Genomic DNA, 23,841 nt, shown 5'->3' on the forward strand with positions numbered 1-23,841 from the left:
TAGTATAGAGTGTTGCACATGTCGTGACATTGACTACTGTGTAGGGGGTCTGTGGGGTATGCCACGTTGACGTCTGCCGACACAAGCCCAATGTTCGCTAGTAACAGGTAACAGAATGGTTGTCGCCTACATCGCTTTGCTAGGCGGGGGTAGTCTTTCTAAAGATAACTCCGTCCGATGCTAATTTTACTGGCAGAAACAGCAGTGGAAGCGGAGATAGCGTGTTTCCGGTCGTTGTCGCCTAGGCTGACTGCTTGTCTGCTTCGGGTCGCTCCGGGTAGCCTGCTAGCTAGTAGATGACTGCCGCTAGCGCGCCGCATATAGGCAATGCTCATAGCTGTGGTAGTATTGCTGCTGGCGGCGAAAAAACACCGCTATGGAACTTTGCGGTGACGTTTGTATTGTGGGACCTAACAGCAGCAGCAGCAGCAGCAGCGGCAGCGGAATCTACCAGCAAAGCGCCGATACTTGGTTATTCCTGCTTATGACAACGAATTGGACGGAGTGTGCAATCGAGTCGGCTTCAGCCGTATATCGAGTCCGCCAAAGACAGCCGCTGCGAGAATGACAATTCAATTTACAAACGTCTCTCCAACGGCGATCCATTGCTCTCCTTCAAGTAGCTATGTCTACTATTAAGGCATTACGAGACGATTCATCACGATAGTTTGCCACCTATATTGATTGTAAGGGTAGCACATGAGACAAATGCGGTCGAGAGGAATTCAAGTCTCAATCATGTTCACCGGAACTGTCGCTGCTGTTGTGATCCCAACTAAACATAGATAAACAAAGCAAGGCGTCATTTCCAGCGGCTGGAAACTCGGTAACTGAAAACACCCCCTTGGGATCCCGGCTGGCATAATATTAACAATCGGCTAAGGTCATCATTGTCAGATGATCAAAAGAGCGTGACAAAGAGAGTGGCCATAAAACTACGTAAAGGCCATGTTCCAAAGCAAAGATATTTAACAGCGGACTATTTAGATAAGTATTTGAAAGGCTACATGACCTTCACTTGATAGAAAGTCGACGTGGTAGGAGAAGCTCTGATGACGATGACGCTCATATTTGAGGCTTTCGGAAGCTATGAATGGCGGCTTGTGACCATTATAGAAGTCGCCTATTGTAAAAGCTCCTATGAACTAGACTCATTCCTCATAACCTCTCCTAGTTTTTCTCCGGAGTCGCCGCCTGCCTGCCTGCCTGCCAAATCGCTAGGGGCTAATGTAACAAGGATCAGTTATCAGTATTCATCGTCGTTACAGACAGCTATGTTCGTGGTAGCACTCCCTAATAATACCGTTACCATAGGCACACTGCAGCATAAAAACCTGTATCCCCGCTCAGCCCAACTCTTTTTTTTCTTTCGTTTCTTTCATTTTTCTATTATTGCTCTATTTCGTTTGGGGTGAATCTTTACTAATATCGCACCCAAACCGCCACCAGCCGCCGCACCCAATCTCCCGCCACCTGTGACCAACACTACCGACATATGCAATTTTCAGAAATTGCATAAGCATACAGCTGGTAAGTAGAACCGTGCTCGCCGTGTTACGGCTATGATCGAACGACTGCACCATCTGCCACGTTTCGTACCCCCTTCCCACGGCCCCCGTTCCGTTGCTCCAGATCCCTCTGTCCGCCGTGAATATTTATAGCAAAAAAAAGAAAAAAGATGATTTTGTGAAGGTTCGTATCATAATCTTGCTATGCTGTCAAGGTGCCATTGCAATCGTTTATGTCGCCGCGATAACGTCAACCGCTATTGTTGTAGTTGTTAGTTGAACGACGCCAACTATAGACTCACGCGGGCGGCAATCACAGGTGAAACTAGGAACGATACTACTAATATTCCTACTAGTTAACCAGCATTTTGCATCAACACACATATACACAGAGATATATTTCTCTATAAATAAAAAAAAAAAAAGAACATAATACTATGGGACTAATACGTGCAGTGGAGACTGCAAGATTTTGTTCAGCGTCGACCCGTTCGCGTCGACTTGGTTTAATTGTATACTAACAACAGACATGAAACAAGAGTAAAGTTAATTATGACAATCGCTACCAGCCGACAAAGGGTCAACGCTACAATCATTATCGTGGCCGTGTGTTGTTGCATAATATTGTTCACGTTTCAGAAAAGGTACCATGCCTTGATAGGCTCACGAACTCGTCCTGCACCTACTAGTATTATGCCAATTAACAAATCAAGTGATGCCGACAAAAAGCGTTATTATTGGCTACACCGGAAGACGCCGAAACAGCGTAAAGGTCGACAGACGGCCGTGTTGATTCTAGGCAGGACGTCTATACTGCCACAGTGAAATCTACTACAACTCAATCGACGAAGGACCAGCTAACCGCAGGCCAGTACATGCACCGCTAAAGTACGACAGAACCGGTAATCTCCCTAATTTTTAATAGTGTAGTTTTATGAAGCAATGCGCTAGCGGCTAGTCCTTGTCATAAAGTGGCCAACATATTTTATCATTTGTAGGCAATGAATTTTGAGTTACTATTGATGAGGATGCCTCGTCGTCCATTGAGAAAAGAAGCTATCCCTGAGAGAATACACACGACAATAACTCTGCGGTGTAGAGTGACTCAAACTGGTGAAGAAAGAACAAAGAGGCGGATAAAGTGTCTCTAAATAGAAGCATCATGCTAGAAAAGGGAGACAACGGCATGTCAGCGCTACAACTCAGATAAAGAGAACTTACTAGATAATCACTGGCATACGATAATAATAAAGACAAACGCCAAGACCGCCACAGTGAAGTCCACGATGCCCTGCGCGGTTGACCGATAAGAAAACGTGGGTCTTCGTTTCTAGTCGATGTATAGGGAAGAAACGTGTCCTCCCTACATCTTTTACATAAAGCATAACTTTGGCACGCAACTGAGTGGGTGCATACAGAAGACCTGGATAGTTCACGAGCGGGACAGTGTAGCAGTGCACGAGAACGAGAGTCCATTTTATTCAACATCTGTGCCACAATTTCGTTGCCGTCGCTACTAAACCTATGATTCATTAGCGTCACAGTAACAATAGATATCATCGTCCGAACGATTAAAACGTGCTCAGTAAATATCATCACGCATTTATCGGAAGTCCATGTTGAATTTTCAGCTCTGCAGTTTTCGCTGCGTGGACTGGTGCTGATTTCAACGGAATCAATGGAGCTCAATAAATCGAGCCACTGTGGTGACGCTAGGTAGAATTCACGTATGATAAGGTCTCGGTTGATTCTGGAAGTACCGTGGGTCCGGTCGTAGACGAATAGAACTACGCACAGAAGCTGACGACGTCTTCGACTTGGCAACGTGAAATCGTAAAACTTCGCTTATATTGCACGTACCGTACGGTGTCTGATAGGATTATCGGGAGAATAATGGCGGGGTACAAATTCACCAGTCAATTAGACTATCGGATAATTAGGCCATTTTTTCCATGCAAATCTTTATGGAAAGGGCGAGTCGGACAAGGCAGGATAGATCGAACCTGTTTTGCGGTTGATGATCTGAACTATTTTTGGCTGAACCGGTAGCCATTCTACGAAGCAAATGGGTGACGGGCTCCTGGATGATGGTTTAGCAACGGCATATATTAGCATGAATATTGAGTACTAATTCATCTACACTCGATACATCTCTATACATTCCGCCGTCTGCATCCATTTTGTTAATGCAAATAGTCAAAACCTATGCAGTGACCTTAGGGGCAATTTCAGCTAACTTTGTGTGCTATTAAATATCAAGTTCAAATAAAAATAGAACTGAGAAAAGAGATCGATTGTGTAAAAGTTACGTTACCACTTAGATTATTATTCTACCCAATGGGCTTTTTCATTGGCCGCTTGGCAAACGCCTAAACTCTGATTTATCTCCAAAGATCCTTACGTTCGACTCAGTTATCTAGGTCATACAAATGACTCCTTTGTGCGTGTATAAACTATTTGCCAACTGTCAACTGAGATAGCAACAACAACAACCTTGAACGTCGGTAAAACGCAACAGCGAACAGCAAGCTGGCTTCAGTTGTAAAACTTCGAAGTTTTTGTCTTGTTTCTCTCACGGCTGGTAAGTATAACAGTGGCTAAATCCGGCTGTCAAACAAAAACTATGTCAGTGAGCCTGCTCTAAGCCAAGTGGGACAACGTAGGCGCAATAAGTCCGATTGTATTTCTTTGCTCTATATTGAAAAGTTGCAACCCATTTGTCTGTTTCTTTGTCAACGCTTCCATATATTAGAATCAAGCTCCGATAGACATGCCAATGCTCGAGCGTGTTGACGTCCTTGTCTACACTTCAACGACCGCGTTTGTAGTACACTGATAATGACAAGACTATCAAACGCGTACATCTGGCTAAGTTGCGCAAAACTTGATAAGTTGGCTAAGCAGCAGTGTCTATAACAAACAATTCAATTGTGTAAGTTCATAACAACATCTGAATGTTCAAGTAGCAACAAGTTATCTATCAATTTCAACTTTAGCATTTGTTGTGTTAACGGCAACTGAGTGTTATTATCCATTATTCCATAGATTTTAGTCAATTTGGATGAAAAATCACTATAAGTAACAACAGTAAAAGATTGCTGGACAGAACGGGTGGATGGACATGAAACGACCCCTTTTCCCTTACTTTTTTTTAAAAAACAATAACAACAACAACAACAAGAAAAGCTAACAACAACAACGACTGCGAACAGAGAAAATGCGACGAAGTTCTTCAAGGGTTTTCCCCGCTCGGCCTTTTCTATCTCTGTCGACGCACAAAGTCTCCTACTCGATGTATCGCTCGATAGGGATGATGAGCAAAGGTTTGAAGATATCTAAACGAATACCCAGCCAATGGAATAGTCGTTAATACTCGCGCTTGTTGGTAGAAATTCCCATGACAACGACGAGAATAGCAGCAATATGAATCAGTGCTTATGTTGTTTCTATCGATTTTTGATTCTCAGTTGCTCATGTTGGAGTAAGTGACATCCTAATATCCTCATGTTTTTTCCTCTCCTATTTACTAATTTAACCTATTCCACTGTATGCATTAGGCCGAAGAAAGGAAGCTAGGACGAACTGCATTAACAAATTGTTTATAGCAGGGCCGCTGTGCGTCAGGCATCTCGGTCAACAGATATATAGTTCCTTCGCCTTATGAAAGATTAAACAATATATGACTGTTCTAAAAATGACTTTCCCAGTAATTTGTTTCCATTATCTAAACCGTACCCATATAGGCAAAAAAAATCTCTAAATACATCTGTGTATCTTAAACAAACGTTTGAGAATCCTTACTTCTGTGTAATTCTTACGTCTAACGAGCCAGCTGTATTTAGGCCGTAGAGAAACGCCAAGATGCATTGGTCATTTCGAAGGGTTGGGTCAGGCGAACATATTCTTTGGGGGTATTTTCCAAATAGCGAGTGCTATTTAATTCTTTCTTATGACTAAATCTATTTACATTTATGAGGTTTACATTTATGGATTCGGTCAACTTGCGGAAGTGAAGCGTCCGATCGGCCGAGCAAGCAGGGGCATGCACTGAGTTGCTCCTTGACGCATACGGCGCCCGGCTGATATATACGTACTTGAAACCACAAGTGACACAACGTTGCGGCCTCGCAGAGCGCAGGATTTAGCCCAACATTGTCGCTTCTACTACGCGAGACATGTTAGATTGTGTCGGCGGCGTATGTCTGTCCATTAAGCGGTTGCCTTGACTGGGGCTGCCTGGGGGGGGGGGGGGGGGGGGGGGGGGCTGGGACGGTCTACTGTAGCATCTCTCTAGGTTAGCTGCAATCAATGGCTACGTTTGTGGAAGGTAGCGCATAACAATGTTCTTTTTTTTGCTGGAAAATTGAGCGACCAAGACTAAAAAGAGTGTTCACACTACAATTGAAGGACTTAAAAATAGAATAGGTATGAAAGTTATTTGAAATTTCCTTTAGAATTTCTCTCTAATATGACCCGACTGGTCACCGGAAGTTGTTATTCTATCAGCGTCTACCTGCCTGTACCCAACCAGTGTAGGACAACGTATTCTTGCTTTGTTTCGCTGTGAACTTAGCCTTTTTTTTGGCCAGTTCAAAAATGTTCCTTACAAGTACATGGCTGTGTAACAGTGCAAAATGGCAGTGGTCGCAAAGGTCCATTATTTTTTTCATGCAGATACTAAGGTTCTAGTGCAGCTCTACTTGCCTAGTGGTATGCTGTCCGTTTCGTCTACACCCAGTCATTGGCTTCTATCCTGCTAGTTCCACTTCAATGCTCTGCAGTGGCGCGATGCGCTGGAAAAGTCTCTTTTTGCGTAGTTCTGTTCAGTAGTCAACGTTCAGTCGAGCCCCTCTACTTCATCCTCCCTGGCAGCGTTTGGTAACTGCTAGCAATCCAACTGACTACCATTACTGCTAAGCCTAATAAACTGGCCCTACAATTTACGCGCGATGTTAACCTATCTTTCTCGAGTCCATTTTTTTTTTCGCGTCACCGTCAAAATCGGCGTTTGCTGTTCTATCCCAGCTTGGTTCGGCTTAGGTCGCGTCACATCGTCTCGTTTTGCCTGCTGACGCTAATGGCGTGACGCGCTTCTCTCTATAGTTTCCATATTCTGCTAGATGCGTTTGCGGTTGTTGTGATGGAAGCGACAGCAGTAGTAACAGTATTATTAGTAGGAGCAGTAAACCCATTGGTTTTGGATTAGGTAGATCCTATTATCCTGGGGACCAATCCTTTCGCAGCTAGAAGAAGCCAACCGTCTCAAACAATTCCTGACGGCGACGGCACTACCGGACGTAAAACTCGAAGCATTTACCTATTTTAGTAGCGCGAATAGCAGCTATCTGTCAGCTGATAATGGAAGCGATCTCGGTAATGGTGGTGCGTGTTTCTCCATAGTGCCCCGCTGCGTATTGCTGGCGATAACGGTAGCTGTGGCGACGGGGAAGCCTCTGCCTGCGTACGCGTCTATGAAAAGCACTGTTTTCGACCGTCGACCTCCAACATGACGTCGATGGTGGAATTCCCTCTTGGAGATGACGCTGTACCTTTGTAAGCAGCGGCAGCATCGGCGGCGGCAATAACAAGCGTAGTGGACTTAGGGATAGTAGCGGCAGTGTTTTGCTCGTTCACCGTTGCCGAGAGACACTGAGCAAAGCGAATAGTTGCCAAAGAGAATACGCTTTCAGCTGCATATAGTCAGCCAGAGGAGTTGGGTTAAATGCGTGGGTGGCCAAGTCGCCGTAAAGGGAAAAGCGTCAACACACGGTTGACCATCTCGGCTGGTTTCGTCTCTCGATGCTGCCAGGAGCCTGCATCGAGTGCCGCTTGATGGCGATCCGTCGATGCTAAAAATTGATAAAGAAGTGCCGCACCATTGCCGTCCATAGTACGAAAAAAAAATTCCAAAAGAACGAAAAAAGAAAGAAAAAGGAAATCGCGTGCCAGCAAGTGGACGCACAGCGCTGGCAGCCGTTGGCGAACTGACTACGATCGTAATGCAGGGCAAGCCTAAAGAAAGCAAACGCATCGTCGATACAAAAAAAAAAAAGATAAACAAAACGCAAATACTGTTTAATAAAGTATCGCCAGCGTCGTCTAATAGCGGCCGATAAAGACACTACGATTACTTCTAACTGCTTTACATCAGGTTCTGTTTCAATGAAAGGCCGGTTAAGCGAAACTGTCCTATAAGCGTCACTTGCGACGCGGCTAGTTGGCTAACTAAAAAATATAGTAATTTACGGGAAAAAAAAACATTGATTGAACCTTGGAAACGGTAGAAGGAATGCAGCCCCCACAAAATGTCTCCTCTAACCATTGTACGAATAACACGTATTCCACTAGCATTTGTTTAGCGCTTCAGTGGCCCATGTAGAGGATGTGTTGCAATCCATTTGGGGTTACATTACTACGCCACACCGTTTTTGCCGTCCACCAAGCCTCTGAATAAACCGACGGAGTCTCTTCTTTCTATAACTAAATAAAGTAAACGCCAAAATTAACTGTCGCACAGTGACGCAGCCTGAGTTTTCCAAAAAATGCCCAACGGGCTGGCTGGGTATGCGAACGTATATAACTGGCACAGAAACAAGCTAGTCTAAAGCAGTAGTTTTTTTCCAGCAGCTTTCCGCTTTCATTCTTTGTTTTTCCTAGTTTATCTTAGCTGACTTTACACGACTTCGGACGCTTTTGCTCTAGTTTGTTTCTTCCTCTACGACTTGGCCCGAAGCTGATTCATCATTAAACTAGCCGAGGAGTCGATGCACTAGCATAAAACGCTAGGTTAACTTGATATTACTACGTCCCGTAACACGCCCTGTTGACCCGCACAAATGAAATGATAGTACAGCGTGCTTTTAACGTATGGCACGCACCGAGGTAGACCCTCTATGCGTTGATTCACTCCAATGCCGCTGCGATTTTGAAGTGGAGCAGGGATCAACAGCTTGATGTTGGACTGAGGGCCCTTTTTAAGATTCAGGGTAACATGGTCAGTCAGTGTTTATCACACCAAGATCTTATGTACTTGATAGATAGCCAGTGGTCGAGGAGCGCAAACATCGAACTGTATATTTCGATAGGATTACCGATTGTATCCTGTATTACAAAAACATTTTACCAGTGGAAACAACGAGACCTGGGTGAACGTTAACGGCTATCTAGACTACTGTTATGACTATGCAGATTATGAAATGCCCAATTACAATCAATGCCCAATTACAATCAAAATGCCCAATTATCAAGAGGTAAACAGAGCTCTTTCAGATATTCAGGAACTTAGTTTACAATATTGATACATTTGATGTAGAAAATTATGTATCATTTGATAACTTGATTAGAGTAACGTTTCCAATATGTACGATAAAAATCAGATTCAATAACATTTCAATAAACAGTGATACCGTAGTTCGTAACCTATGCTCGTTCTTTAACAATAACAGTTGAGCTTTACGTTTGTCGATTGTTTTGAGTAGGTCAGCCTGAAGGAATCAGGTAGACATTGAAGCAGTCGCTTAAATGAAATAGAAAGCAAACAGACAAGCCGTCAAAAGATCGAAATAAAAGGTCACGTCATCCAAATATAACCCGCTATCTTTCGGGGTACAGATATTGGTTTTCTGGAAATTTCGAAAGGGATTTATAACGTACGATTAATGGCTATACGCTGACTGGCCACACGGCCGAATACCAATCCACCACCGTCAAGTTCGCAACTAATCGGTCGCTGTGAGCGTGTGCCGTTAAAGCTTCTTATTTTATCTGTATATAAAAGTATAACCGAACTGGTCAGCCGCCACCTCTACAAGGATGATCGTGATCTCCCTGTCGACGGTACTCTTGATCAGTCATTGTGTTCTCAGCGTGCGCAACTAATCAGGATTATCCGTATTCACTCGATCTTACGATGAATTGAATTACCTAAATAGCCCTATGCCAGATGTGAAGAGGCGACAATGGGTACTGGGCAAAAACAATTGTACGTAGACTGCCAAAGCTAATGGGAGTCTCTGTTGCTTATCTCGGCCGTGTCATGGGACTTAGCTAGCCGGTAATGCGGCTACGTCTTGCTTGCAAATAAACAACAGGCTGTAAATCTTCGAGATCATATTTGGTCATCCAGCTTTGGAACTCGGGAGAGCCCGTTTCCATAGAGCGAAACATCGATTCCATCACGTCGTTTCGTATCAGTGGACAGATAGTGTTACTGCCAATAGTGAATGGTCCAAAGGTTAAGAAAAAAGGTTCGTCACCGCCGTTGTGTGCAGCTGAGTTGTGTTTTGCAGCAAAAAAAAAAGGACAGAACGATCGTCATAGATAGGATCTCGTACGTTTCAGAATCGAGCCCACCACAAGTTACGTAACGGAGAGTTGCGGGCATATGATTCGCCAGCCTAAAATGAGCCGGGAAAAGTTCTCTAAATGGGGAAATCACAATCTGGACAAAGGGGAATCCATTAAATGAAAAATGAAGCTATCTATAATTGGATTTCTTCGTCAGCTGTATTAAAAAACAAGCTAAGAAATAACTATTTACCTATTTTTCGGTTCTTTTTTCAATTGCTTCAAATGAGCAAACTTGATTTTCCCCGACAATAGTACTATACGAGCAGAGCATTTCGTCGGCGGGCGTCCAGCGACCAACGCCCTTTCGAACAAAAGCTAACTTTTTCAACTTTGGAGTGTTATTAAAATAAATTTACCGCATAAAAGAACATCGACTCTGCTCGCTGCACAAGCCGACGAGTCTGCTATTCAAACTGAAACAGATATGGTTTCTTTTCTTAGATGTCTACTATTCCTATGCCCACATTGCTACCCGCTCCTCAGAGTGCGCTTGCAACGGTAAAAACGGTGATCCAGCTGTAATGGCACCGTGTATTTACTGTCAAGGGGTAAGCCAAGGGCAACATTGACGTGGGGCATAAAGCAGCAGGGTATTGTCATTCGCCTCTGTGCATCCGCTACAATTACAGGAAGGCGCCAAAAATTAGGGGCCTCAGTGTGTGAACGGCGGTAGCCAGCCAAAAACTTGTTGATTTATTTCGACCGACGGAAAGACAAACGGATTACGAGATAGCGTTGAACGGAGAACAAGCTACACAAGTGTATCTATATCATGTGTTAAAGACATGACGGAAATAGGTAACAAAGCGATTATTCGCCCGAACTTATTTTGGGTATCTGACACAGCCAGTAAGCTCTATTTATTCAACGGATCAACTAAGTACGTTTGTTACATGTCAGTTGTTTTTTTCTCAGAGGTAACTCCGCTCGAAGCGATTCTCTGTAAGAGGCTTACGAATTTAAATTTCGAAATGAGGAAAAATGAGCGATTCCCAAAACTAGCTCGTCGCCACTTAGCGGCGACTGCTCGAATATGCAAAACAAGCGACAGTGATTAGAAACTTTTCGAACAAAAGTTACCACAGTCGCTGATGAACGTGATCTAGCGTACATGACCTTCCGATCAGTCTAGTGATAACCATGTGAGCGCTTTTGTTTCTTAAACGGCTGGTATATGGTCAGCTTTCGTTTGAAACATCCAGAAAAAATCTTGTGTCAACATGTTAAAGTGACAGAAACCGTGGCTTGCTCCTTGACATGACGTCAGTGTCCCGACGTACTCGTTGGTTGCATTTATTTGCGTCTATATGTGGAAGGTCTGGTAACTGCAAAATGCATCATCAAGTTGGCACTTCACTTGTCCTTCCAGGCTCGCCAAACTTATAATACCATCCACCTTGGCCATGAGTATCTACATACGAGCGTCTATATGCGTCGTGCTTGGCCAGTACAGATATGCCTCAAATGTTCGTATTCAAACTAGTTTTGCCCTGTGGATCGCTAAACGATAATAAAGCGTTTCGATGAACGCTTAGGCTCTAATCTCTAACTTACTTAAATAGGTCCTAGCTATCGCCTCGTCCAGGCCATCTTTTAATATTATATATTGATATTTAGGGAATGGCATCATAAGCATTTAAAAACCAATGAAACAAAACCAAGATGGCAAATCTCTAAAAATAAAAAAAAAAACAGGAATATACAGGACTCACCCGAACGCGTTCCTGCAGTTGCATTTCGTGCTGCTGCGCCAGCTGCCTCTGCTGGTGTCTATAACTCTGCAAAAGGAGTTGCTGTTGTAATTGTTGTTCCTGTTTCATGGCGACAAGTTGTTGCTGGAGTTCCAGGAGTGGCACGACGATTTTGTTTGCACCTGCAACAACGCCGGTACCGCCGGGGCCCGTAACGCCCGCGACAGATGGACGTAGAGGCTCGCTTCCCGAGGGAGACACGGTTAACACAGCTTCACTCTCCTGCTTGAAAACACACGCACGAGATGCAGACCGCGCACAAGTCCGACTTGCGGTATTATTATGAATGTTCGATTCTAACAACGTATAAATACTTCAGCTTTTTTAAGACTGCTTTGCACTTAAGCATCCTGTCGAACGACTGGAACGTGCCAGCGCCATACGAAGCAAGCTTACGCCCGTTTTCTATCATTGGATCGCTAGGTGCCCCTAGGCAGACAAACACGTCACTGGATTCTAGGAGAACTAGCAGAATGTATGTACGTCGTGCACGAGCAGCGAAACAGAATAGTCTCAGACTGCGTTACGTCCATGCATACAAATATCAGTCTACGCATGGCTACTTCGCGTCAAAACAGAACGTACCACTCGTCCGCTTCTGCCGGACAGTGACTCTGAGCTCATTTGCAACTGGTGAAGGGTTGGCTATATTCCTTGGTAGATTGTCAAGCAGAACGCACCATTTATATAGTGGAAAATGAACGTCGACTTCAGTCAAAGTTCTATGCGCGTGTATTTTCTAGTAGCTTGTTAAATGTACGTTCGATTTGAATAAATGTAAAATCGAAATGGCTCGCCGCTTCAGTTGCCTGGGGGGCACGAATCAACTGATCGGATTGTTGTACCAAAGGGCAAAGTGCATAGTCAGCAGGCGCCTTCGTCTCTTCAAATGCTTAGTTACCTATAGCTAAACGAAAGAGAAAACGCGTGTGCACCTCGGGGGATTATCCGTGCCTCCTTGTTTGGGAAAGCTTTCACCTTTGCGAGCTGTGGGCATGAGTTAATCAAGTCTTAGTATGTTCACACAATGGGAAAGCAACTCATCATGTAAAATGTTTTACTTTTGTCTTATTACATTGATCGAGAACATGGCGAGGCCAGCTCAGTTTAATCGGAAATCGTCGAACGCTATGGTTTATTATTTCGGTGGGCTGAATTCAAAGCCATACATCGGCAATGAGCAACAATGCGTCGGCGATCACTTAGCCCCGCGTAATTACATTACTTGAAATAAGTTCAGCAGATGGCAAAGAAAGCTATTATACATATATATATATATATATATATATATATATATATATATATATATATATACGCAGCGCTAAGAGCTTACATTAGTTCTAATTTAAATAGCTAATCAGTCTTTGCGACTAAGCTATCTACGCATATCTTATAGAAGCAAGAGAAACGTGTTGAATGCCCCTTATTGCCGGATCGGTTATTATCGAGACGGCCATACAAATGTGCCGCTTTGTAAATTCTGACTAAATTAGCTGCTCCGATGGTCTCAGGTACGGCACAACCAACCCTAGTCTTGAATAGATATTCTAGTTATGCAGGTGAAGATTGTGCGCATCCATCGTTTTCCGGCATAAATCGCATAATAAAAAAGAAAATAGTTCGCACAGCTCATGGCGAAGCCAAGGCTACAACGCAATGTGTCACACCGCGGTGGCCGAAGTTTCAAAGTTTGCTCGACTTCAATCAGGCCAGAAGAAATCTCAGGAATAGGCCTTTTCGCCTTACAGTCAACAGTGTAAGAGTGTAACAGCATGCTATAAGTATGCATTTCAAGGCAGCTGCTGAAGTCAAATACTCTGAAAAGATAGGGCCATCTCTAACCAAACTGAGAAGTTATCATGGATGGTAAACAACGCAAGTGAACGTTTGCATATAACTGCATATCGTCTATGTGGCTGTACAATACTCTAGATTTATCAAGTAAAAGGACGCGAATGTAACGACCGCAGCGTTGGAAATGGGTTGGAATACAACCCCGTGGGGTGTAGAGGGGATAGAATGGGGGTAATATTGTATCCTATAATAAACAACCAATCAACTATAGCGATCAATACGTTTGAAATTGGAATGGTAAGCCACATTAGAAGAAACTAATCTACACGGCGCGTATTATAAAAATTATTAAACAATTTTATTAGCAAAGCCGTCTAATAAATAATTATCAAGGTATTAGGAGTCAGCTGAAATGTTCATTACTATGCAGGTAGAGATGTGACTTGGATGTCCTGTAGAGACGTACTTGAATATGTAATCGTCGATAGACGCAAAAAAATGAAGCCGCACAGCAGACCGTGGCGTCGAAGAGCGTTTGTATATATTAAGAGCCAAGCAACTCGTGAATGAGTAAGTTATGTCCTCATACAAGGTCGAACGGCAGAAAAGTATCCGTTTTCAAGTTCCCTGCTGAGTGTTGTAAGCTGGCTCACGGAATTTGAGACGGTTCCCTTAAAGAAGTAGCAATCGGGTTCATCCGTTCAAATAGCGCGCAATTTCTGTGCCGCGAAACCCTTGCATACGTATTTGTTTTCCTCAGCCATTGATTTTATACGATTTGGTTCTGCTATGTCTCAAAAGTTCCTGAAGCTCTTACAAAACAGGGTTATTCTTCACGTTCGTTTATACGTCGCCCAATTATTGGCGAGACTCTCGGCGAGGTTTTGCCTTATTCTTTGTAATACCATTATGATATAATATCGTCACTTTTGCTCTCTACCGCTTGCTCCCTCGCTCTCTTCTTATATATGTATATCTCTATATATACGTAGTTTGTGGTCGTACCTCAATAAGCGGCATAATTGACTGCGTCACGGGCGGAGAGTTCGAGTTGGAGAAGGGTGAATAGTCCATTGGTAATGGTCGGGGCCCTGACATGGACCCAGTCGCTGGTCCGGCGCTAAGTGGTGCTGCTTCACCGTCTACAGTTCCGCCGCCATCATTTATGTCGCCTACTGCTCCACTCATATGGCAACTTTCCGTCGTCGTCGTGGCGTTAACAGTGGCACTTTCAGTTGTGACCAGGGGTACGGGAGTAAGAGCGCTCCCGATCCCGGTCACGTTAACTCCGGCAACTCCCCACGACGGTCGCTTGAGAATTTCCACAGGTCCCGCAACACTCGGCACTCCGACGGTGCCGTTTGACTTACCTGAAGAGAAAGAATGTCATAAAAGTGAACGAGCAGCTTGCGATAGGGAAAACGAGTCAGAAAATGAAATTTTTATTAATCGTGAACTTCAATATAATAAATAGACCAGTATAATCGATATAATTGTGTCAACAGCATTTCTCACGGCATGAATGTGAACATTCGAAAACATTGGAGAGTTTCCGTTGGCGCCTGTTTAAGGATACATTTCTAATGTTGAGGCTTCATAGGTTAACACTAGTTTTTGCTATCATTAAGTATATACCAAATGTATACATCTACCAAACAGTAGTTAAATTTCATAGAGCAATATGTAGCCCTAACAAACGAACAGAAAGCAAAATAAAGGGCATGTCCTCTCACAGCGCCAGGCTTCATCGATGCGGTACCATCTTAATCGGTCACTCTCCAAGGCTGTCAGTAGTCTTCAAACCTCTTATGACATCACTTCGCTGTGAGCTTGTTTGACCGCCTGAACCGTTCAGTAGCCTTCTTCTCAGCGTTAGTCTAGAAATAAATTGCGTCTGGCCTACATATTTGTAACAGGCCTGCCACTACGCTGAAGGTCAGGCTAAAAGACTGCTTTTGTCCTTATCGGTGACCGGCGACAGCGTCCTGTAGACGAACTACCTCGCCTGAGGAGAACGATGGAAATGGTTTGTCTGCCTTTTAGGGAAAGTAGACAAAACGTCTTCGAACTCCCGACCACCAAAGTGCTATGCAGATATTTTATCTAGGTTCAACATATCGTCGTTCATAGTTATAGCCCTACTTTTATGTACTGTATCCTCTCGTTTTGCAGGGCTCTTGAAATGTCTATTTTTTCCATTGCAAAAAAGCTTAATAGACACACAGTGAGCAGCAATTAAAGACGCTAACGAGACGCCCTGTCCAACGGGCGGATCAACGTGTATGCGTACGTTAAACGTTTTTTGAGCCGAACTATTGTTTGTGCCTTTAAACTACGCTCCAAAAGAACATCACGTTATAGAATCACTGGGTCAGCACCGTTCGTGCAGAGTCCTATAGGCTCACCCGCCTCTATACGCCATCGCTTTATCTCGTTCAGGCGTCGTCATTTGTGCCACTTTTTGCCTCCTATTTCTATAGCCGATGCAAGCGCCCAAAAACATTTCCCTTAATTAGTATGCTTACGAAGTAAAGCTATTAGACTAGACAAAGAACGTCCATATTATACCCGTAAAATATAGTACCCGTTGTACTATAAACTAGCCTGTCTTAAAACGGAATTTCTTCTCATGTCGACGGTGAAGCATTACGCAAGCTAAAAAATAACGACGTCGGGGGCAAAATTCAAATCGTTATCTACGATATCGTATAGCGTCGTGATCATGAAACCTAGCGCTAACTCCCAACTGAGAAATTGTCGCACCGATGATGGACGCGATCGATATTCGGTAAAAAGAACAAAATTTATAAAAATCTTTGGTTAAAGCATTAGGGAGATTTGCAAGTGTTCGGCAAAAGGCGAAACCGAAGCTCTATCTATTGCCAGCCGCAATCAGGCAATTGGCCAATAGCAAACGAGCCAATAACGATGCTGTGAAACGTGTACATCTACGTTTCGAAAAGAGCGGCTTTATTTTTAAAATATTATAGATTAGCAGCAGGTTGTATTGGTACGTTGCTGGCGCATCACACTGTCAAACGCTCTCTATTACCAGAGAAAAGTACCACAGAATCTGTGTACCAACGAAAGTATGGCGTAGGTGATCTGCGCTCGCTATTGTCGCGTCGTATCTTATTTTCATCATATTCTATTCTGACGTAACTAGCCAATCGTAACGCATCTGCTTATTCATTTGATAATATAAATAGCTTTATAGAACGAGGGTGATTAGTGAATAGCATGGTAGGTACGTGGTCCCTTAGAGCGGAAAGGACACTCACCTCAAAGAACCTTTCTGCCGATCTTTATCGAACCATTCGGGCTCTGAATACAAATAATGTCCACGCTCATTCACCGATGCTGATATGGGCAGATACACACACATACACATATATATGCGTGTCTATCTTTCTCCATATATATATATATATATATATATATATATAGAGAGAGAGAGAGAGAGGGGGAGAGAGACGTGTGTTTTTATAGCCGCATTGCACACAATTTGTGTGTGCATATATCTTTTATCTGTGTGTGTGTATGCAGGCATAATGCGAGGTGTTGGAAATCCGCCGCTGAAACTATCGCATGATATCAGTACGGTTCCGTATGGAATCGCGTCCGTCTCTCAGTCAATAACTGTGTTCTCTCGTTGGTGCTTGTCATCGGTTAGTGAAGTGTTGCGTCGGAGCCATCGGGCCGTACATCCGACCACTCCGACAGCCAAAGGGAGCTCTGCAATAAAACAGAAGTTGGGCAATTCCAAAAGATTTGTGTTGTTGTAATTGCGGCCGACTGACTGGTACCGAGCACAGTTGGCGCTATCCAGTCTCCTTGTTTGCGAGCTGTGTTCGAGCCTTGACGGTCATTTGCTTAAAATACAAAACCATATCTAGGAAAAAAGCCCATATTTAAAACCTATACAAAAATCTACTTTTCTCTGTGAACGCGCGTTGAGCTGATGCAGCAGCCGAGCTAACGGCTAAAAGTGGGCCGAATGGCCCTGAACTTTTCCCATGACGTCTGATGTTGCTTGTTGTTTCTCCATCGATCGGTCTGTGACCGAGACATACAAACAATGAAGTATTTGCTATCCTACTTCGTACACGCAGGATCGTCACTTAAATTTCATTTAAATTGGAATATTATTTGCTGCACTCACCATTACTAGTTGAGTTGATTATTATTAGTCATTATTAGGTGACAACAGTCCATAAGGCAAAAAAAATACGGCAGGAGCTATCAAAGCCGGAGCTATATCGTTTATACGTTATAGAAAGGTAATATTAAGGATGTGAAAAAGAAAGCGCGTTCGGCCCAGAACTCAGGGATGGGTCCTAAACTCTTGCAATTTCAATCAATTAGTTATGAGGGGCAATGAACTTTTTCCGTGACGTCCATGAGAATTCTCTAGTACATCATACAGTAGTGATCAGCCAGGACAACGTTTCCTATACTCAGTGTATCAGTCGTGACGTCTGGCTAGGTCGTATAGATTAAAGAGCCTATTATCTGAAGGAACAAAAAACTGAAAGATCAATTTAAAAGACAGTTTCTTCGCGACTTCGCTATTGCCAGCTAGAAGACTTAGGTTCGAGTTCAACGCACGTACTTTATAGAGTAAAAGCGGAGCTATTTGATGAGGTGGAAGTAATACTTCGCAGGACGTTTTCTAATCGTGCTTCCTTTGAAATAGCATGCCGAATCCCTAGCGTTATTTTTACTTAAAATGTATTTAGACGTACGCGAATTAACACTGATAGCTGTGACTGTGTACGTTACAAACGTGTGCTCATGCTGCGTCGATTCTGGGGAAATAAACAGTACATAAGGAGATGATGAACTTCGTATCCATGGCGAGCAACAAAGTGGAATCGTTCGCGTATAATCATAGCTCATAGGAACTGCGAAGATCTTACATTGTTCTTCAAATAATAATAAGCTACAAGCCTTAAACAAGTACTGCATTCACTGAGACGTAAGTAAGCATTATATACTATCATTAAAGTCATTGTTACGTTTCGCGCCCGGCTTGTTCTATGAATAAAGAACTTAATAGAGCGTCGCTAGTTCCACCTTCATTGTTTGATCGGTAAGATCTCTACTATCATGTATACATAACTTTCAAACGAAAACTAGAACCAGACAAACATCGCTTTTCTCTGTCCGGGATCTGATTGAGGAATAAATATCACTTCGCTTGCTGATTTCGCGATCCTGCGTGTATAATATGGTAGCACCATCGATGTTATGCTGCCTTCAGCCTAACTAAAAGCCATTTAATTAGCCTGTTCGTTGTCCTATAAACAGTATGTATCTAAAGGTCATTGCAGGAAACCTAATGTACTAGACAGCTGTGTATACAAAATTCAAACAAATCACGCACAGAAATGAGATCGTTCTGACATTTTCTAGATTCTCGAATGAAAACTCCACAAAACGAAAAATGCTCAGCAAATGTATGCGCATGCATGCACATACATCATACTAGTATGCTACGTTCATACAACTAGATGCATGCAAAAAATCTATGATAAACGGGTTCAATCATCAGCAATTATCTATCTCAGCTTGAAATTTCGCTATGGATTTTGTAAACATAAGTTTCTATACTTTCGCAAAAGACTTCTACCTTTCGATTATTTAGTTTACTGTACGTTGAGCGTTTATGGGATTTCGTCTGTTAAATTCTGCAGTTTAAACCTTAGTGCTGATCAGTTGCCTCGTGCCTTTTATTTATGTATAGATAGACCTGTTTCATGAGCTGTGCTTCTATTTCTGCCTAGGTGGCCCTAGCGGTTTTGGGGCGATTATTTTAGGATCTATTGAAATCTCCCAAGGTGACAGCGTACTACGACTTCACACACGCACACCGATCAGCAGGCACGGGCAGGCAATGCAGAAATGAGAACTTGGCATATTTCAATTTGCCGCACGCTTCAATACGAAGTTCTTATTTTCGTACAAATTAGAGTAATGAGAATGAGGCATAACTATTGGAATAGTTTCTGCTCCGTTTGTATGTGAAAGACCCGCCAGTCATGCCCGTAACCCAATGACAATAAGTAGCCTCTGTTAACGATCATCACAGCTGCGCTATTATTGCTTCCAGTGACTTTGACTCTGCCGATGCCAAAAATACTCTGTAGATCTCAGCAGGCAGCAGTGTCCAATTGGCAGCCACCCAACCAGCTAACCCAGTTTACTCTGCTACCTAAACACATCGGCAGGTCCTACATCACACACACCTAGCCGCCTCATGCAGAACTAAGGGTACACCATACAGCGTATCCGTGTGTGTGTGTGTTTGTCGGCCTATTTGTGGGTGAATGCGATACGTGTTTTCCGAGATAGCTTAACAAGTTTAGCTGTCTAACGCTTCCTCCACTAAACCCCCGCCACATAAAAAATCTCCTAGGAATTTCAAAACAAGCCGACCTAGTCAGAATTCTAGCATGCAACATTCTACCGCTGTTTATACCCTCTCACGCCGACTTCATCAATCAGGTATATTCATGGCACACACTCGTTCGCTGTTTCAAGAGACTTCCGATTTCTTTTCAGCTAGATGATTCTGTCTTCACGATAAATCCGCCCTACTCCCTTCTTTCTGTGCTAATGTATGGTTCTTTCTCTAGATCAGCTGCTTTTCACTGGGCGGAACAGCCGACCAGCGACGTCAGCGAAGCAATGATGGAAGCGAAAGCTTCGAGGATCCCGTTTCTTCACAAACCCCCCGAGGTAAACTGCTCTGCGCCGACGTGTGCGCCGTCTTCTGCAGTGAAGGCCGTTGTCTGCTATTGTCGTCATTGTTGAGGTTGTTGTCGGCGATCGTCGTTAGCGCCGAGGAAGCTCATAGATGCTAAATTTAACATTTTCGACCACTCGTCAACCGGCGCTGCTACCATCAGCTCGAGGGCTGCTGTCAACTCTGGGGGAATTATGTTGAGGGCTTTAGGCTGGCGGCAACAGCGGCGCCTCGCCTTAATCCAGTCTAGTTCCTTTAGTAGAAGGCGGTGGCAAGAAGCTGTGGGCGTAAGCGCCAACAGGGACGGAAAGTCGCAACAAAGAGAAAAGAGAGGAAAAGAGTAATGGCGAGAGTCTGTTACTATGAGCACAGTCACAAGTTAAACAGAGCCACTTGCAGATATGACATCGATATTCCATACATAGCGGCATGTAGTTATTTATAAACACACCTCTTTTGACGGATACTTGGCGGTTCTTCTCGTCCGTCGCTTCTGTCGCCAACAGCAGCGTGAGCAGCTGCAGTCGCCATCGTCAGCTGCTCCTGCTGCTAGCTGGACATGCACTACAGTTCTATGCTGAACGAACAAAGCACAACGGCAAAAAAATAAGCTCAAGCAGGCGACACTAACAGGGTCATGGATAGGTTAGGTAGCCAGAAAGTAAGCTATGTCAAACGAACTCTGTCACTCAGACATTGCGAAGAAAACGCAGCCCCAGAAGGCCATTAGCTTCTGCCGCATAGTCGCGACCACGAACGTTTACTCAGCGGATACTATCATCAGCAACAGCACTGCGCCGTGATTCGCGCGATTGAAGCTCGCGAGGACGTATACACAACCATTCTTCGACGGTGGCAGAGTTAGCGCGACGGGGCCGACAGCAAGACAAAGCTAAAAATAGCTATCGCTTGGAATGTTTTGAATGTGAAAGTGCGTCGCTCCGGACTCGGGGCTTGGTCCCAGTTCTCTTTCTCATCCCCTAGCCTTTATGCCCCCTTTTTTTCCGAGCCGATGCTAAAAACGAAATGTTCCGTATTGTTTCGTGATATATTTATAGTGGCTGTGTATCCAGCTGACGCCGGCTCTTTGCTTTCATTCTAACTTTTCCTCGTATCAGAGAAAACGCTTTCTCTCATCATCTACAGTAGTTCTGCTGGCTGGCTCCATAAAAGATCTTGCATAAATTGCACTTCTGTCACCGTTTCGCTCTTCTTCTGCCCCTCGCCATCCCTGCAGCTTCAAGTAATTATTGACAAATTGTTCATTTTTATGTTGCTCAATACCTTCTTCATGGAAATTACAAAGTTCCTAGGAGCTTGAACGTGCGAGAAACCGCAAACGACACTGAACGCTCACACGATTCCAGGATACGGCAAAAAATGATGACACCAACAACAGCAGCTAACGTATAGCCGCAACCGCTCTAGGTGCAATTTACGAAATTAGCGAGTCTCTTCCTGGATCTGTCTATTCACCTACCCGCCTACTAACCTAAATATTTCATAGATTTGAAACGTTTGCGCCAAACGTCGCACGCTAAAGACCCGAGTCGAGCGCAGGCCTTTGGGACCCGTCGACGGATATCGGACATTCATATGGCTGTTTTACACAAACACTCATATCGGACGTTTTAACAGCTGGAGTTTCATAGAACCTACTATGCTAACACGACCCAATTCTACGCGCGGTATTTGTTGCTTCCAAAGGTATTTTATTGTTGGTATTAACAGCCTACGAAAATAATACGAGGGGCGGAAGGGGGGAAAACAAATGGACGTTTTAATGCTAAAACTTACTAGGCATCATCAAATACGCAGACTTCTAAATAGATCAAAAGCCGAACTTGAACCCCCGTGTCTTGATCAGCTTTGTTTTGTTTCGGGTTCTCCATTAAAGAAAACTGCGAGTTCTATCACATGGCTTATGATTGCAGTTGCTGTATGGGATCTATTCTCTATGTGTCGAGTTTAACGTGGGGGGGGGGGGGTATCCTAACGAAATTCAACCTCGGCTGCAAACGGTGTCTTAGTATTTGTCAGCAATTAAATTGCTAATAACTTAGTCGACTTCACGGACAACTTCAGAAAAACTAAATGGTTTATCCGTTTTTCTATACAAATAATCTTCTTATGCACAATAGTACGCACCAAACGGCCGCCCTTTGGATCGGAGCTGTTTTGTCGTTTAGATAGAGACAGATATAGAGAGAACCTAGCTGTCGCTAAGGCTCACAGTAAATGCGCCATTGATTACATAATAACACAACAGAATTCTATAAATAGCGTGACTGCATCAGATGACATAACTGCTGAAATAGAATATCGCGCTCTAGTTATAGGTATTCTTCAACTGAAGATATGCCAGTCCTTCTACAATGATAGTTGGCCAAATATAACCTGGAACATAGGAATTTCTAATGAAGTCCCACAAACAGTTAAGTACGAGCTATGTTAAAATATATTGAGTGACATTATAACACAGCATAAATGCATAAGCAACACCCTGACAAAGGAAGTATATAGTCCACTTTTCCCTGGCGTACGTTTTTCCGTTATGAGCTGCTACGATTGAGTAGAAGGTCAGTCTATTTAGAATGTCACTATAGAAACCTCTCAAGACCTGAAAATAGTAAAAAGCTAGTAATGAAGTCGTCAATGTTTACGTCGTTCAACTTTACCTAATTTCCGCTAGATGGCATTCTGTGCTCCACCATGATCGTAAATGATGTTTCTACAGTAGAATGTCATAAGGCGACCACGTTCTTAATTTAGATGGGATCAGGATCATGATCATCCACAGCGTTTCGTTGATCTATCGTCGACTGCCATTATCACAATAACTAAATCTGATATAAAATGTATGGGACGCACATTGGGTCAGATGAATCGATCCCTTATGTTACATAAAATTCATTTCAACAATTTGGAACATGTCAATAAGGTGACACCATTCTAAATATGGAATTCCGCGATCTCCTTTTTATCGCTATAGCTGCTATAAATTTCTGTCGGACCGTTCTCTATTGTTCCAGCATTTTTCGATTCCATGCAGGGCCTGATGATATTAACGAAGGCTCCGTTTTCTCCTTTGATCATCTTAAGCTACTGCTAGTGCCACTGTTCCTTCTACCATGACAGGGTCTTTAGCGTGGTCAGGCCAGCCAAAAAGGCAGTTTGTCCTATGGCGTCATCGTCATCGTTATCGTTGACATCCCAAGTCTCTTTTTGAGTCGTACTGCATCGCTATTGCGGCTATCGATGGCGTACTTCACGTGATTGTGGCGGTCGTTGTTGCCGTCGCGGACGCTGGCGTGATAGTTATTTCTAGTCGCTGTTCCTAAGCAGGTCTTGTAGCTGCCTTCAGCATTGAAAATAGCTAGCGTGGCGGCAACAACCGCCGCTGCGGCCGCCGCCGCCGCCGACAAACCTAACCACGTTGCCGGTGCCCTACGTTAATACGGAATGGGGTGCTACCTGCCTGGTAACGCTGTCGTAAAGAGCAGTCGCGTACAGCAAAAAGCCCAAACAGACAGGAGAACTAGAACGGGATCAGTACGTTTCAAATTGGTAGAGTTACTGATGCGCTAATGGAAAAGTAGTCGCCATAGCTACTAGTGTATTAAGTCGCATACATTGTATTGGCTTCCGTCTCATGGCACGCATAGTTATGGCGTGAAAGAGGATTTTTCAG

At 43.7% G+C, this 23,841-nt stretch overlaps 1 protein-coding gene and 1 long non-coding RNA gene across 17 annotated transcripts in view; one reads left to right on the plus strand and one right to left on the minus strand.

Moving 5' to 3' along the window:
• The window catches only part of HDAC4 (histone deacetylase 4), a 114,009-nt gene that overhangs the window by 47,371 nt on the left and 42,797 nt on the right, over positions 1-23,841 (minus strand). For 13 of the 16 annotated variants that reach the window (XM_086981332.1, XM_086981328.1, XM_086981331.1 and 10 more), the window contains 2 exons: positions 14,408-14,772; positions 11,570-11,830 (listed from right to left, as the gene is read on the minus strand). In XM_086981332.1, coding sequence (XP_086837458.1) covers positions 11,570-11,830; positions 14,408-14,772 — 626 coding nt within the window. Of the gene's footprint in view, positions 1-11,569; positions 11,831-14,407; positions 14,773-16,683; positions 16,700-23,841 lie in introns of those variants that run through there. The other 3 variants (XM_086981339.1, XM_086981338.1, XM_086981341.1) reach the window with 2 other exon arrangements.
• Positions 1,378-5,292, plus strand: LOC147757978 (uncharacterized). Its single transcript, XR_015322120.1, has 2 exons — positions 1,378-1,530; positions 2,148-5,292. It is a non-coding gene; the product is annotated as an uncharacterized LOC147757978 (long non-coding RNA).

This window comes from Varroa destructor, unplaced genomic scaffold, assembly GCF_002443255.2.
Source record: "Varroa destructor unplaced genomic scaffold, Vdes_3.0 BEIS01000002.1, whole genome shotgun sequence".
Lineage (NCBI taxonomy): Eukaryota > Metazoa > Arthropoda > Arachnida > Mesostigmata > Varroidae > Varroa > Varroa destructor.